The sequence below is a fragment of the Talpa occidentalis genome, unplaced genomic scaffold (assembly GCF_014898055.3).
Source record: "Talpa occidentalis isolate TD23 unplaced genomic scaffold, MPIMG_talOcc4v2.1 talOcc4.4, whole genome shotgun sequence".
NCBI lineage: Eukaryota > Metazoa > Chordata > Mammalia > Eulipotyphla > Talpidae > Talpa > Talpa occidentalis.
In genome coordinates, this window is record NW_023604295.1 from 9,925,232 (window position 1) to 9,940,767 (window position 15,536).

At 38.8% G+C, this 15,536-nt stretch overlaps 1 protein-coding gene across 5 annotated transcripts in view; it reads left to right on the top strand.

Annotated features, from left to right (window-relative positions):
• The window catches only part of GRIK1 (glutamate ionotropic receptor kainate type subunit 1), a 352,546-nt gene that overhangs the window by 204,081 nt on the left and 132,929 nt on the right, over positions 1-15,536 (top strand). For all 5 annotated transcript variants that reach the window (XM_054700340.1, XM_054700338.1, XM_054700336.1 and 2 more), the window contains exons 2-3: positions 9,746-9,913; positions 13,075-13,332. In XM_054700340.1, the coding sequence (XP_054556315.1) occupies positions 9,746-9,913; positions 13,075-13,332 (426 nt within the window). The remainder of the gene's footprint in view (positions 1-9,745; positions 9,914-13,074; positions 13,333-15,536) is intronic.

Sequence of the window (15,536 nt, forward strand, 5' to 3'; positions counted from 1 at the left end):
AACTCCTCTCAAACACCTACCCCCCCCCAAAAAAAAAATAGGAGACGAAGTTGTTTCCCTGATGCAATGATTACAGTGAGTCTACTCTAGAGCTTGCTCAAGATCTTTCCTCTGGTTCCCAGAATAATACAGCACCTCTTACCTATATGTCCCAATCACTGGGATAGAGGGGAGCATAACAGAGCCCTAGGGATGAGCTCACTGGTAGTTATACCTTCTGTGCAGGAAGTGACACACATAACTTCTATTCACCAGTCATTGGACAAAACTAATCACAAAACCCATCCAATCTCAAAGTAGGTGCAATGTACCCAGATGGTCACAGGGAAAGAGCCACCCTGTTAATAATCATTACACATGTTTCATATTTTGAGGGGAAAATCAACATACAGGACACTGTAAAACTTCAAATATTCCTTGGCCTAAAATTCTAATCAGCATGAATAATAAACTGGGAAATATTTGCAATAAAAAGGTCAAGGATTTAAAGTCCTCGTGGGTAAGAGAGTAACTTACATCAATAACAAAAACAAAGCTATCTCAAGTTATTAAAAGGCAAAGGAGAGGTACGCATCATTTAAAATTACAGACATAAAAAAATAAAATTACAGACATCAAATAGGTAGCAAATAAGTTATAAGAATTAAGCTCTTCAGTGTTCAAAGTAATACATAGGAAAAAATAGTAAATGCTATCACAAATTGACTTAAAGACCATACAGATTCAGATTCTCAGGAAAGTGACAATTCAGCTGGGTATTTTTACACAGGTAGACACAAGTATCAGCTGCAGCCTCCTGTCTGCATGGCCATTTAGTATCATATAACAAAAGTCTAAACTGTCTATATCTCATGACCTAATGACTACATTCCAAAGCATGCTGCTTTCTCCCAAGAAAATCATGAGAAGTTGGGGCCTTCCTGGTGGTGCAAGAGGTTAAGATACAGCACTATGAAACTATCCGCAGCTACTGCAGCACGAGCTCCATCCCTGACCAGGGAGGAGACCCACAGATGGCATAGCAGACCTCTCCTGTTTTGCCTGCTGCTCCCCTCGGCAGTGTATTTCAGTAGCTGTGCCTGTTCTGCTCCCCACTCTCTCTGGTGAATCCTCTCACCCCCTGCCTCTCTGCCCTGCACCCCAGCTGTCGTATGCATAAATAAATCTTTTTTTTCAAAAAAAGAAAATCATGAAAAGCACCAAATGCCAATCATAATGGGGATTATAACAGTGAAGAATTAGCAATAGCTTAGCCAAAAAATGGTTGTTGATTCCTTTTGATATCCAGACAATATTAGACAACGAAATGAGGGTTGTTTTGGAGGGAGAAACCAATGATACAGAGCTATCTGAAAATGGCAGGTGGTAACAAGACAAGATCATCTTCATTTTTTCAAAGAGATCCAGCTATATTTAGTGAGAGAATGAAAGGAAATTCACCCAAATGTTAACAATTGTTTCACAGTGGTGATGCCAGTGTGTTTTCCTTTTTTTTTTTTTTCAACATTTTACCCAGGTTATTTGTGTCTCTGTATTTACAGTTAAATTATTTAGAAAAATATAATGTTTCCCATACATCACACAGTGGTGGCGATGATTAGAGATCTGAGGGAAATGTAGTTTTAAGTATATGCAAATGAGCAAAGAGAATTGCCAAATTTTAGTACTTTTAAAATAACTGTTGCGTGTTTCCCCAAGTTCCTGCTAGTGGCATTCTGAACACAAATCCTTCTGTGACATGACATTTAACTGTGATTTATGTTTGATCAACTTGTAGCTTTCTTGGCTACGTGTATTAGTCAAGTTTATCTCTCTTCATCTGGGACCTAAATGTTTCACAAAGAGATTTTTCTCTGAGAAATTGCTGCCATAGGCTTATTAATTATTCATGTCAGTGCAAACTGCATGATTTTAGTTGGGTCTTAGAATGCGATGAGAGCAAATCTAGGAGGGTATCATGCTGAACTGAAATGCCTTCTGGACTCGGGGCTACTCGAACTATAACAAATACAGAATTTCAATTTGAGACACTTGAAAGGGATTGTAGTAAGTTTGTGAGTGTTTACATCTCAGATCTTATAATCTTTTTAAATTTTCTAAAACATCACCATTGTGTAATGTTTTATAGTTTTTATACTGGTAAATGAAAAGTTTATTTGAAGGATTTTTCAAACTTTCAAATAAATATTCAGAGATGTTTTAAAAAGCTAATGTGATGAGAGGGAGAAAAAGGGAAAATGTAGCAAAAGACCACATTTTGAAATATTTATGTTAAATATCAAGAATTTATATCCCACCCTCAACATATCTTTGAAATGATTAGTTAAAAGATATCCTTTTTCAGAGGGCGGCATGCTTAGGTTATGTTTGCAAATTGAAAAGGTAAAAAAATGATACTATAAGTCTAATATTAATTTCTCAAAAAACAATGGCCTCTTTAAGAATTTATATTTCTCATTAAGATCCTAAAGCTAACTTTGCATTAAAATGAGAACAAAAATAATCTTTCTTAGTCCCAAAGAAAGCCGATCACTGGACAAACACATTCAAAATGTGTTTCTATGTTTTTCAAGTCACAGTTCCAAGGAAAACTCTGCTACTCAATGAAATGTGAGGACCATGGGGTTCAAGAGTTGAATTCCTTCATTACCACAAGAGGTCAGAAACTTGGGTATGTTATCGTGAAGTGTGGATTTGTTAAAAGGGATCGTTCCAAACCCTGCTTCCCAAGCAAATTTGAGGCCTGAGTGCCTTTGTGTGTTGCATCTCATGGGAACCTCTGGGTACAGGCTTGGTAAATACGACTCTTTGGAGTCATACACTTCCATTTGTTCTGGTTTCAGATATCAGTTCTCATCTTTAACGGCCCTATTTCCTTCTTAGCAAGAAGAAATCTCAGCCTGAGAAATAGCAGAAATAAGGGAGAAGCAAACTAGAAAATTGTGATAAAATGCATAACACAGCTTCCCTGCAAGGACAGGTTGTGGACCTGACATATTCCATTCATTTAATTAATAAGTGGATAAATGGAACTTGAGTCCATTAGTAGGAATATGTGTCATTTAAATGAGATGTTAAAAGCTAAAAATGTAACTGCTCCCAAGGGACATTAGAGCAATCATGATCACAGACTTTCATAAGAATAAAGTTTGGCATGTATCACTGGCAATCTTCCTGGTTCTCAGCTGCAAACTTTAGTTGAATAGGAGATGAGCCACTGCCCCATGATGTCAAGGTGCTGGCAGCCTGATGAGCTGGCAGCCTTGAGAGAGGCTCAGAGCTTTGAAAGTGCTTGGGGACCATGGGCCATAATGGTTGAGAGCGCATGATCGATTTCTACTAAGTCAGTAATGGACAGTCTAGTCTCTACGTGTCTCAACAACCACCTTCCTCTTTCCCATCTCTCTCATAAGCTGGCCAGATTGTCTTAGCCAGATATACTACTTTACCTGGCAGGATGTTAAGGCCCAAGGAAGAATTTTAATTCAACTGAATGATCATCTATTGGGACAATGTGCTATGTCCAAATTAAGGCATTTAGTCCTGGCAGAGAGGACAAAAGTACTCATAAACACTGTCCCTACACTCAAAGAACAGTTGGATTCCAGGCTTAAAATTTTACACCAAAATGCATTCTCCAAGGAAGCATTAGATTATATGTTATCAAAAGAGGGGGAAACATCATCTCAAGCAGGAAGAGTCTGGAAAGACTCTATGTTGAAAGAGACAAATTGTTGGCTTCTTGGTTTGTTGATGGGGTAATGGACTGCTGTCATTGTTAAATTTTGGTAATCTTCCATCAATAATCAACCTATCCCAAAAGACTTCCTCTGAGGGCAAGAACCAAGTTCTTTTTCATTTTTGTATCTCACACTGCTGATAATGTAGTCTTAGACATTAATATATGATCGATGATGTTTAATGAATTGAGTTAAATTGAATACTGAATATCACTGGAATAAGAGTCCTTTTGGCTTTGGATAATTTTTTTTCTTTACATATGCATCTCAGATTTATTAAGAAAATTTACTGGCAGCATCTACTTGCCTGCCCATGACCCATAGCCTTTCCTTATGTAGAGTTTTCAATAATGGACTAGATTCTAGAGCTCATCAGAAAGTCCTTACTCTATAGACATGCTTTCTTCCTCCCCAAAGGCTCTTCTTATTGACTTGGTGCTACTTTCCTTGAGACATTAAGGAGGGAGTTTAGAGGTGGCTACCACTTCAAGTGAGACATCAAACCCTATTCTCCATCTTCAAAGAACACCAAAATTGGAAGACACTTGTAGCAGGTTTAGGCAACAGTCAGATCACTGAGGCTGTCCTTGTCCTTGTTCCTAGCTCTGTTCTAATCTAGGACTATTTGAAAGGTAAAAATCCAGGTACCACTGGTCTATTCACTCTCTATTAGCTCAAAGAATGCTCACTTCCCATCCAAATTCATCCAGCATGAAATCTTTAACAAGAGTGTCTTGGACGCCAAAGTAAAACAAGAGGTGAACTGTGTAGGGAATAGAGCATTTATCTAACGGAATCTTAGAATTTAAATGTGCAGCCTTGAAATTAAAGGTGCAGTAAATATAGGCCTATAGTAAATTGCTTATGATGTAATAAACTAAAATTATGGATGTGGCAATAAAGAGAGGCAATATAATATTGTATATTTAAGGAGCAGCTATCAGCAAAGGAATAGATCAAATTGCCATCTTGTTTTCTGTTGATGGCTCTGAAATGGTTATTATTCCACAGGAATGCAAAACAGGAGCCCGCAGAATAGAAACATTCATTCTTTGATCGCCAGCTAATAGTTTTACCCTTCCTTTGTGGGTGACCTCACAATTTGTCACAATGTGTACTAACTGCAGTTAGTTAAGAGAGGAATTGGGATTTATCAGAGTATGTGCAATTACATCTTAATGCTTTAATATTCAGAATAAAATGGAAAAACATAATAAAGACATGAGAGAGCTATAGATTGTTACTTGAAGTATTGAATCAGGCAATATGTACCAAGAGGAAAAAGACAAGGTCATTAAAAGCTGAATGACTATTGAGACTTTCTTCAGATATTTGGGATGCTGTATAAGTTTCCCGTGGCTGCTATAACAATCACTACAAATGGGGTGGCTTAAAACAACAGCACGGATTCCATCGAGAAAGAGCTAGAACGGAAATGAAAAGCAAAAGTAGAACTGCTTCTCTTTAAGATAGTATCTGTCATAAAGTCTTCAATTCCCACTGTGTTGTACTTTCACTTACTTTAATTGCAATACTCTCTGAAAAACTAGGGTCTTACTCAATTCTGTTTTGTTAAATCTAAACACAGACTTCTTCAGAAAAAGCACATACATACTCCAGAGTACAATCTAACATATGTTTATTGGACAGACTATCAAATTGAGTTTTAAGGCATGAGGTTAGAGGAAAAGGTCTTTGGATGAAGGTGGTGATTTAAAAGCAGGTTAGAAAATAGGTTATAAAGTATCCTTGGAACCTTAAAAAAAATCAGCCAATGAGACCCAGGACCTTGGCTTTTGTCATATGCATATTCCTGCACCCTATTTTTGTTCCCTGTGATTCAGCACACATGGGATGAAGTCTAGAAGTTTGGAGGCCTTGCTTGGTTACTTTAGGTACCCTTGTAAGCAGCACAGTCTTTAATCTTAGTTTTTTATAAGTGCTACCCTTTCCCTATAAAGTTCATATTGTTAACCTAACTGGAAGGCTTTGTAATTATGAAAGTATTCTTCGAACACTAGAGGGAATTGTGTGACACAAGTCATAAGCCCCCACTTGACCCTCCCACTACCTTCCACTATCACTCATTGAGGGCAGCCAGCTCCCTGTGCAGCTCGTGGCTCTCTGTGGTTTCCACTGGGTCTGTGTGGTCACAAAACACTACTGCCCATGGCCTCACTTAGCCTTGTTGCTGGAGGATTCTGCTCCAGAGACAAAACCCTTGCCCTTGGGTGGAATTCTGCCACCGAAATTTGCACTGAGATTTCCAGTTTCTCCCCATGTACTAAATTATTGTGCCATATTCAGAATCCTGTTGGAAAAGAATATTACATGCATAGATGTGATTTTATTATTTTTTTAAAGATTTATTTATTTATATATACAAGCACTGGGTACAGTCAGAAGCACGGAAGGGTGAGAGAATTCACCAGAGCCAGAATGGGGAACAGAACAGGCAGATTAATGAAGTACATTAAGGGGAGCAGCGGGCGAGACAGGAGAGGTCTGCTGCGCCATGTGGGACCCTCGCCGGTGGCTGGGGATTTAACCGGCACTGCAAAGGCTGCGGGCAGCTTCGCAGCCCAGCACTCAACAGCTGCGCCACCAGGGGAGGCCTTAGATGTGATTTTAGTTGAAATTGTCTAAATTTCAATCCATTGGGTAAAAAAAAAAGGGCATGTTTTGGTCAACCTAGGCTGGTATAAAAAATATTATATTTGGGGTGGCATAAAAAATAAACATTAATTTCTCAAAGTGGTTTAGGCTGTGAATTCCAAGGTGAAGGTGTGAGCAGACCTAGTGTCTCGTGCTGACCCTACCTCAAGTAGGTCTACATAATCTAATTACTCCCCAAGTTCTCTCAGGTGGGTCTACATAATCTAATTACTCCCCAAGTTCTGATCTCCACACACTATCACATTAGGGCTTAGGATTTTGTGGTGTACACAACATCAGTTCATGTCATTCTGCCTTCAGGCACCTCCAAATTCCTGTCCTGCCATGCAAATTATATCTATCTCATGCCAACATCCCAAAGTCTTAACTTGTTCCAGGATTAACTCTAAAGTCCAAAGTCTCCTATCTCATCTAAATTGCATCTAAAGCAGTTGTGAGACTCAAATACAATTCATCCTGAGGCAAATGCTTCCTCAGCTATGAACTTGTGCAATAAAACAGGGTAAGTGTTTGCAAAACACCATGGCAGGACAGGCAGAGGACAGGCATTCCTGCTCCAGAAGGGGGTATCAGAAATGGGGATGGGGGGATGGTCAAAGTGAGTCCAAAACCTGGCAAGGCAAACTCATGAGATCTTGAGGACTGAGAATAATCCTCTTTGGCCTGAGGCTCTGCCTTTTGGAACCACTGAGATCAGCCTAGGTGGGGAGTTGCAATAATACTCTATGGTGTCTCAGGACACACCAAGGGTGACCCTGTGTGCACGTCTCCTGGTAAACCCATACTAAAAAAAAAAAAAAAAAAAAAATGTTTCTGAGTGCTTTTTTAAAGACTTTATTTATTTATGCATATAAGAACTGGGGTGTAGGCCAGAGGTGGGTGCGGTGGTAAGAAGATTCACCAGAGACAGAGTGGGGAGCAGAGCAGGCAGATCAACTGAAATACACTGCTGAGGGGAGCAGCTGGGAGACAGGAGAGGTCTGCTGCGCCATGTGGGTCAGCTCCCTGGCTGGGGATCAAACTCATGCCATAATGGATGGCAATGGTTTGATAGCACTTAACCCGTAGGCCACCAGGGAGGACCCCTGTGTTTGAGTTTTAAAACTGCCCCAGAATGCCAGTACACAGCTTGCTTCATGCCCTTTGTCAGGGACCCTGTATAACACCTGTTCCCAGATGAGTGAATGCAGTGTGAGGGGCACAGCCTTTTCCTGAGCTCTGTTTATACCCACATTCATCCTTCCCCGTAGAGTGCAATGCAAGAAACCAAGACCAGAGCCCACAGACCATTACAAATAAAGTGAAAATATACACATCCATTCACTGAAAAAAAAACTCATTTTCTAGACCTCAGATCTTTTGGGTTTGGGGGTTGTGTTTGTTTGTTTGTTTTATTTTTAGTGAAACATCATTTGAAATGGATGATGCAGATGCAGGCTCTTTTTTTTTTAACTTTCTTATTGAATTTACACCCTCACTGTTGGGCATCACTAAAAGTTCTGAGAGAAACTGACAGTCTCCTCAAAGGACCTGCTTCTTATTGTGTGACAAAGGAAAAAATACAAGAATATTTAAAAACAAAATTTTTCCTAGCAATGATTTCAGAATGAATGTCCAACATGAATCTGTGGGCAAAGGTTGGCATCTTCATATACGGGGCTCATGTACTGTTGAACTCTGATTTCACAGAGAGCTGGGAGACAGCCACACGTGAACATCTCCTGCCACCAGTCTATAACCCAGAGTCACTGCCCAAAGGAGGCATTAACATTGCCGTTCGTTATTTAACAGAAAAAGTCAGTTTAGAGTTTAGGAGGAAAGGAAAATTAATTTTTTTTTTTAAATATTAAATTTTATTTTTATATTCCCCCATACAATTGCAAACGCCCCATTCTGACCCCAATCCTTCCCCTCCCGCCCCCACCCCCCAAAAAGTGTCTCTGGTTCATAGTTTTTTGTTGATTTTGATTTTCACTTTCTTATATTCAGGAAAATTAATTTTAAAGAAAGTTAATTTTAATGTATGCATTATACATATGTACTTATTTACTGTTTTTTCAAGGCAAGATCAAAGTCATTTCTACAAATTAGACTCTGCCGATTGGTGTTCTCTTTCTGAGAAAGGATATCCAGATACAAAAATCATATCTATGTTCTTGATGTTTACTTGTGCTTTTCAGCTTCAGATTTTTCTTTTTATGCTCTTTTAAGCTTTTTGAGTGAAGAGAGAGTTTTAAGCAATTTGCAAGTCAATCTAGCATAGACAAATCTGGAAAAAACCTACAGCTGACCTTTGCTAAGAAATCACTCCATGGTGACAGTAGATGAGTAGCTGTCTGCTCATTACAAGCATTGAGCATCCCATAGACACCAATTAATATTTTTTTGAACAGAAATGAGGTGGATTGGTCAATCAAGGTTCCCATTAGAAGGGTTTCTACTGTGTATACTGTGTCAAATGATTATCACAGGACAATTCATAAAGAACTTTAAGAATGTACAATTAGTAATAATTAAGTGACCTTTATGAACTTCTGTGTGTCAAGCAAAGTAAGAGGTGAATTTTCTGATGAGACTGAAAGCTCTGATATTTTGTATTGTGGCTTGTGATGAGAGACTCATGTTTAAGGTATGAGTGGTTTAGTACATGCTTTCTCACACACTGAGAACAAATTTCTCCAGAGGTATGATGCAGGCTAGTTTTGGGAGCAGACCAAACAGTTTTTTAAAACAAACAAAACAAAAGAAGACAGTTCATTCAATCTGCCCTTGCATGTTGGAAAGTAATAGAATATGACCTAAGGATTTAGAACCACAAAGAAAAATTACATGTTTTCATTCTAAAAAATCTAAGAGTCTATATGTCTCATTTTGACCTCAATCTATGGTGTGCTACTGTCTCTAGCATCTGAAAAGTCTGTGCCCAGGTGGAGATCTTCATTCCAGGAAGGATGGGCCTCTGGGTTACAATTCAGATGATTAATTCAACCCAGGGGTGAATCATGACCAAGCTCTAGAAAGTTGCTCTCCACACTATTATCAATTATCCTGTACATGGTACTAAATATTCAGTACCATCTGAAAGGTATTATACAGTTCACCTTTAGATTTAGAATCTTAAGCATGCAGATGAACTTCAACCTAATTGTCGCGTGTAACACATGCTGATAAATTGAACTTCTAGCACTGGGTTTGGGATTTTTTCTGACCACTCCCACATTTATTCTTTGGGGCCTTTTCCATGTCTGGATTTTACTCTTATTTAAAAAAAAAAAATACATGTGAATAAAGTGACTAACATTGCTCATGCATTTCATTTGCTTCTGCAGGAGGGATTTTTGAAACTGTGGAAAACGAACCTGTTAATGTTGAAGAATTAGCATTCAAGTTCGCAGTCACCAGCATCAACAGAAATCGAACCTTGATGCCTAACACCACATTAACCTATGACATCCAGAGAATTAACCTTTTTGATAGTTTTGAAGCTTCACGGAGAGGTAACTCTTTTCACACTTTTAAAAGCTTCTTTGGGTGATAGGTCTGCTCTACAAGTCACCTTTTTGCTACCTGCCCTTGTTCAAAGTGGATATCTTTGTGCAAATGGGTAGCAGGAAATGCTGGTCCCCCTTGTCACTGTCCAGTGCAATCAGAACTATCTAATGGCTGTTGCCTAGTTCTGTTTTCTGGGCCTTTCTGATTAGCTTACCCTTCAGTGCTCTCCGCTCTATGATTAACTGGTTCAGCTGTGAATGGAAAATGTCAGGCTTGATCTGTTTTTCCTTCCTGAGGGTGAGATACCACCATGAAATTGTACAGTGCAGCCAAATAAAACTTTGTGGAAGGTCACATCCACTGAGCTGGTGGAAATGCCCACAACACACATAACTCACACGGAGAATTTTAACAAGTTGTAAACTGTTAGCGTTTACCTGGCATTTTCTCAGCTTGTCATTTCTTAAACTCCTTTCCACAAAAACATGGAAATAGGAAGTGTAAACCTGAGAACAATCTTTCATTTGATTCTCTTTTTCTTGGGAACACAAGAGAGGTTCCTAAAATGTAACCTAATGGGTGTGGAGTCTGCAAGTTGCCTTTCCTGGGAAATGTGGGGCTAGTTTCAGACATCCTCTGGCCCTTCCAAGGTCACCCTTTGAAGCATATCATGCCCAATATTCTTCAGGGTGTCCCTCTAGCATGGGAGCTTTGAGATTTGATATAAAGGGTTATGTGAAATACCACCCCAGGTGCTGAGGAACTCCACCTCTTGTGGAAGAGTGTTTTGACCATAAAGAACACTAATAAATGGAACATAATGAATGCCATGTCCATGCTGATTCCAAGTAGCTAGATAATGTTTGTGTCCACAGAGAAGTAACCTAGGGTGTGTTCACCTAATACAGGCTTCTGGAAGACTCAGTCAGTCTTCTTTATCAAAACAAAACAAAACAAAACAAAACAAAACAAAACAAAAATATATATATATATATATATATATATATATATATATATATATATAAAATTTGTTTCCCTGGGAGTTCAAATGAAAAGTGAATGATTTATTTTTTTTCAATCAATGGCAGGACCTTAGTATATTTTCTTCCTATGTGGATGAAATTGCAGCTAATGTATAGGTCAGAGATAGCTATAAACAAATGAAAAGTTTATATTTTATATAGCATTTACAAAATATATTCATGTAAATGATTTCTATGGGTTAGATCAATCTCTCTCTCACACACACACACACACACAGCTGAAAGTCAACCATATTTAACCATGATACTAAAACCATTCAAAAATTGAAAGCTTTTTGTCATCTAAAGTACCTGTCATACTTGTAAATAACGCGCCTCCAAAGCTTCTTAAAACTGGTAATTTGTTGGCGAAAAGAATTCAAAAGGATTGATTTTCTGTCAAGTAATATTAGCATTGCAGCGCTTAATATTAGCAGGAATCTCAATCCATTGTTCATACTAGACAAAAATCCCAGTCCATATGCCCTCATAAGGCTCTGCAGACAAAGGCAATCTATGCTTGCAACACGTAAGGCAGAAAAGTGTATATCTTCATGTCTCGTGCAATAATTCAGTGCCAAAGAGCACAGCACCATAAAATTTCCTTCTGAAAGACTATCCAAATTTGCTGCCCCAAAGATATTTGGAAATTGTGTCTCGAAATTTTGTCAGATGATTTTGACATAGTCATATTTTTTCACTTCTATCTATAAAACAATATTACCATAAAAATTAACACAATTTCATTTATAAATTTTACAATTATTTAGTGTAAAAATTCAATTTGGGGCAGTTTCAGATACATTTAAACTAGCATTATAATATAAATTTGAAATGTTCTTAAACTTATATGTAATGCCACTGTGAATTTAGGCCAGCAAAAAATGAGCAGATCCTATTTCACATGATTTTAGAGGACAATCTATACCAACCTTTCTGAAAGGAATTGGCTCATATCTATCTGGCAACAAAAATAGCAATACCATTTATTTATATCTTGGAATTCACTTTAAGAAAGTAATGAAAAGGTCGAAAAATACATAAGAACTAAAATAATTGCCATAATATTACAATAACCAAAATTTAGGAGCAGATGGAAGATCACAGGAATAGCTAGAAGAAAACATACCTGGGGAATAACCTATTCTACAGACACTAAAATTAAACATTTCAAGAATCTGTAATGACTTGGGGAAAAGGATGTGCTTCAAATATTAAATTTAGTGTTAAAAAGCAATATATCAAATTGTGTCTACGTAATGATTTGGGTTTTTTAAAAATTAAAACTGGTAGATGGTGCAATGATTGGGTCTTCCTTATAAATGTTCTAAATTCTCTCAAAGAGTGTAATCTTATGAGAAAACATATACAAATGTAATCAGTTAATTAATAAATATGCATGAGCTTGATCTGGGTTAAGCTACAAGTTGGCTGATATTGAGGTAATGTTAGGCTGACCAGGAGGGGGTCCCTGAAACTGGAGTGTAGCTCTGCCATTATCCATGATTATTGTCCATGACATTAGTGGGTTGGACCAAATATCATTTAAGGTCCCTGGGGGTTATGCTCTTCCATTTCTGTGCAATTAATGAGGTCTCAGTATCACTTATGAGCATTCTTCAGCGATTGTTCATTAGCAGAGGACTCTTCTGAGTTTAAGGATGATAGAAGTTAAAGTACTTTGCAGTTACCCAGAAACTCATCCAAATTCTATGACTGCATTTAATATCTTCACTGCACCCTGACACATGACAGAACTCCATTCTCCCAGTATCCACTCAGCTAATGACTTGCAGAGCAGCTCCGGCTGCCCCTGGGCACCAGCACTCGAGCAAGAGGTTTACACTCCATCTGATTAAAGCAATGAAGTCAGACCAGCGCTCGTTTTGATTTGTAGGGAGTTGGCCCCGTGATGTGTTACTAATCAGTTCTACATTTACATCTCTCCATCTGCCAGCCTCTCGGGAGTGGTAGAGGTACAATTACACATATTTCCTCAACATACAGATGGAGAGTGTAGGAAAGTTTCCAATAATGAAAATAGAAAGACAGAACCATGGAAAGCAAGATCAAATTCACGGATCTCTCTCTTTCTCTCACCCATCCCTGCTCTCCCCCCCACCCATCCTGTCTCCGGGCATCAGCGTGTGACCAGCTGGCTCTCGGTGTGGCAGCTCTGTTCGGCCCTACCCACAGCTCCTCTGTCAGTGCTGTGCAGTCCATATGCAATGCTCTGGAGGTTCCCCACATACAGACCCGCTGGAAACACCCCTCTGTGGACAACAAAGACTTGTTTTACATCAACCTCTACCCGGATTATGCAGCTATCAGCAGGGCGGTCCTGGATCTGGTCCTTTACTACAGGTGGAAAACAGTGACCGTGGTGTATGAAGACAGCACAGGTATGGGACTCACAAGACCCCTCCCACACACACATACCCCACACACAGGTATGGTCAGAAGCAAGGGTAGCAGAATGTTCTAGAGACATTGAAACTCATCAGGTGCAGTGCCTGCAAACACTCTTTCACACAAAGCTAATGGAGTGCTCCAACTTAGTCATGTCAGGTGTAACTCATTCTAAATCGTTTTGGTGAGTTAACGCTTGCTGATCATCTTTTCATCATCAAACGTGTGGGGATTTTTTTTTCCTATCAGAATATGCAAGTAGGTCTCTATCCCTTAAAGAATTCAGGAAACATTTGAAAATGACCACGGCATGTGATTCCTTCTTGATCCATAAGTATGTGAATGTCTTTACCTTTCTAAAGTAGGTAAAGGAAGAGGAAGCCAGACAGTGATTGTATCTGGCTGCTGACCATTCCATAGGAAATGGACTAAGAACCCCGGTGATGAGACCTTAATATAGTTGCATGTTAGACCTGTTTATTAGAGGAGGCGGGATAGAAGTACGCTGTCCCATGCCTCCTGTCCTGGACAGTTTCTCTAACAGACCCCACATGAAGTTTCTTTTGTGGGTACCTTCCCTTTTGCCTTCTGGTTATATTTTGAGTTCAGGCCTCCTTCCATCTCTTTCAGTTCTGCCAGTGGTGACTCTCCCTTGTCTACATGATAACGCCCAAGTCCTAATTTAAAGTTCTTCACCATGCAGCCCTTCTCACCTTCCTTAATCCAGGCACTAGCTTCTCTACACTCCCGGGACTGTCCTATCAGCCATGATGGGGAGTCCAGCATCCCCTAAATGCCACCGAGAGCCTCCCAACTTGACCTCCTTTGATGATCCTTCACAAGAAACTCCACAGTTGGGAGTTCCTCATTTTCCAAGATCACCCTCAAATATCACTTCACCCTTAAAGTTCTCCTCCGAGGCCACCACGTGACTCAGTCACCTGGGAGGCACATCAGCATTGCAAACATAAGCATGAGGTCACCTGTTCAATGATCTGTTTATATGTTCATGAGACGCAAAGTTCCAAAAAGTTGAATTTGATTTATTTTTAGATTCTGCCACCTAACACATAGAAAAGTGCTTAGTAATTACCAAGGAAATAATACTATTTCCTTTCTGATGTTTTCTCCAAGAACTGAAATTCAGTCATTTCTTTGATCTAAGGAGTTAGTGATAAGGCAAATAAAATGATTCATGAAAACTAATAAAGCAAGGCACTTTCAAACTTTTTAATAGTATTCCATTTTTCACTTTCCCCTTCACCATGCACAAAAACTTCCTTTTTCAGAGAGGGTGAAAGGTAAGCCTCATCTCTTTGGCCCTGAAATCTGGTTCTATTTAAAACTGCCAGATAAAGTAACTATTCTGGTTGAAATTATGCATTTATGTATTTTCTTATGCCTCCTCTCATTTTAGAAAGAAATGGAAGGTAGGTGATTGGCTATAGATGTATTTTTTTTAATATTATATTCAAAAGAGTCCTACTGGGAAGGATAAGCACCAGGTAGGCATATTTTTAGAGCTTCACCTGCTTGTTGTGAAGGAAGAAAACATATTATCAAATGAGCTCCTTAGCATATTAAGAGCCCTGATATAGCATATTATATTGTAAAAGTAAGTATAGTCAGAATATCCATGTTGCCACCTTTATAAATAGAGAATTCTGTGAGCTCATAAAATTATACTATTTCTCCTTATGTAGTGCCCTCTGTGTAAAATTTTCTCTGTGTCTACTGTCTGCAGCACACCAAGACTGAGGGAGAACAAATCAATGAATGACATTGAAACTTTTGGATTTCACTTAAGAAAGAGTCCAAGTGAAAATATAGGCATAACTGTTGTAGATTTCAAATCATATTTAGATAAAAAAAAGTGTGACAAGGAAGTCTATGTTGCAACGACCTCTCTGATTCCAGCTGAGCACCCATAAGTGACAGTCATTTTGCCCAGGAGTAAAATCAAACTATCATTTCTATCATGTTTTACAAGAAATTGAAAAACCTTTTCATACCTGCGAGGTTTACCTGAGCTCAGTTGCTCAAGAAATACTTGCTGAAATTGAAAACCCAAGATGATTTTGGATGTTGCCCATTGAGTTCAAGATGATTCATGTTAAAATGATTTTGCCCACCAACATGTTAAAAATGCAAATGAATAATCAATTGAGCCATTAAATTGGAACCCAGAGAGTAAATG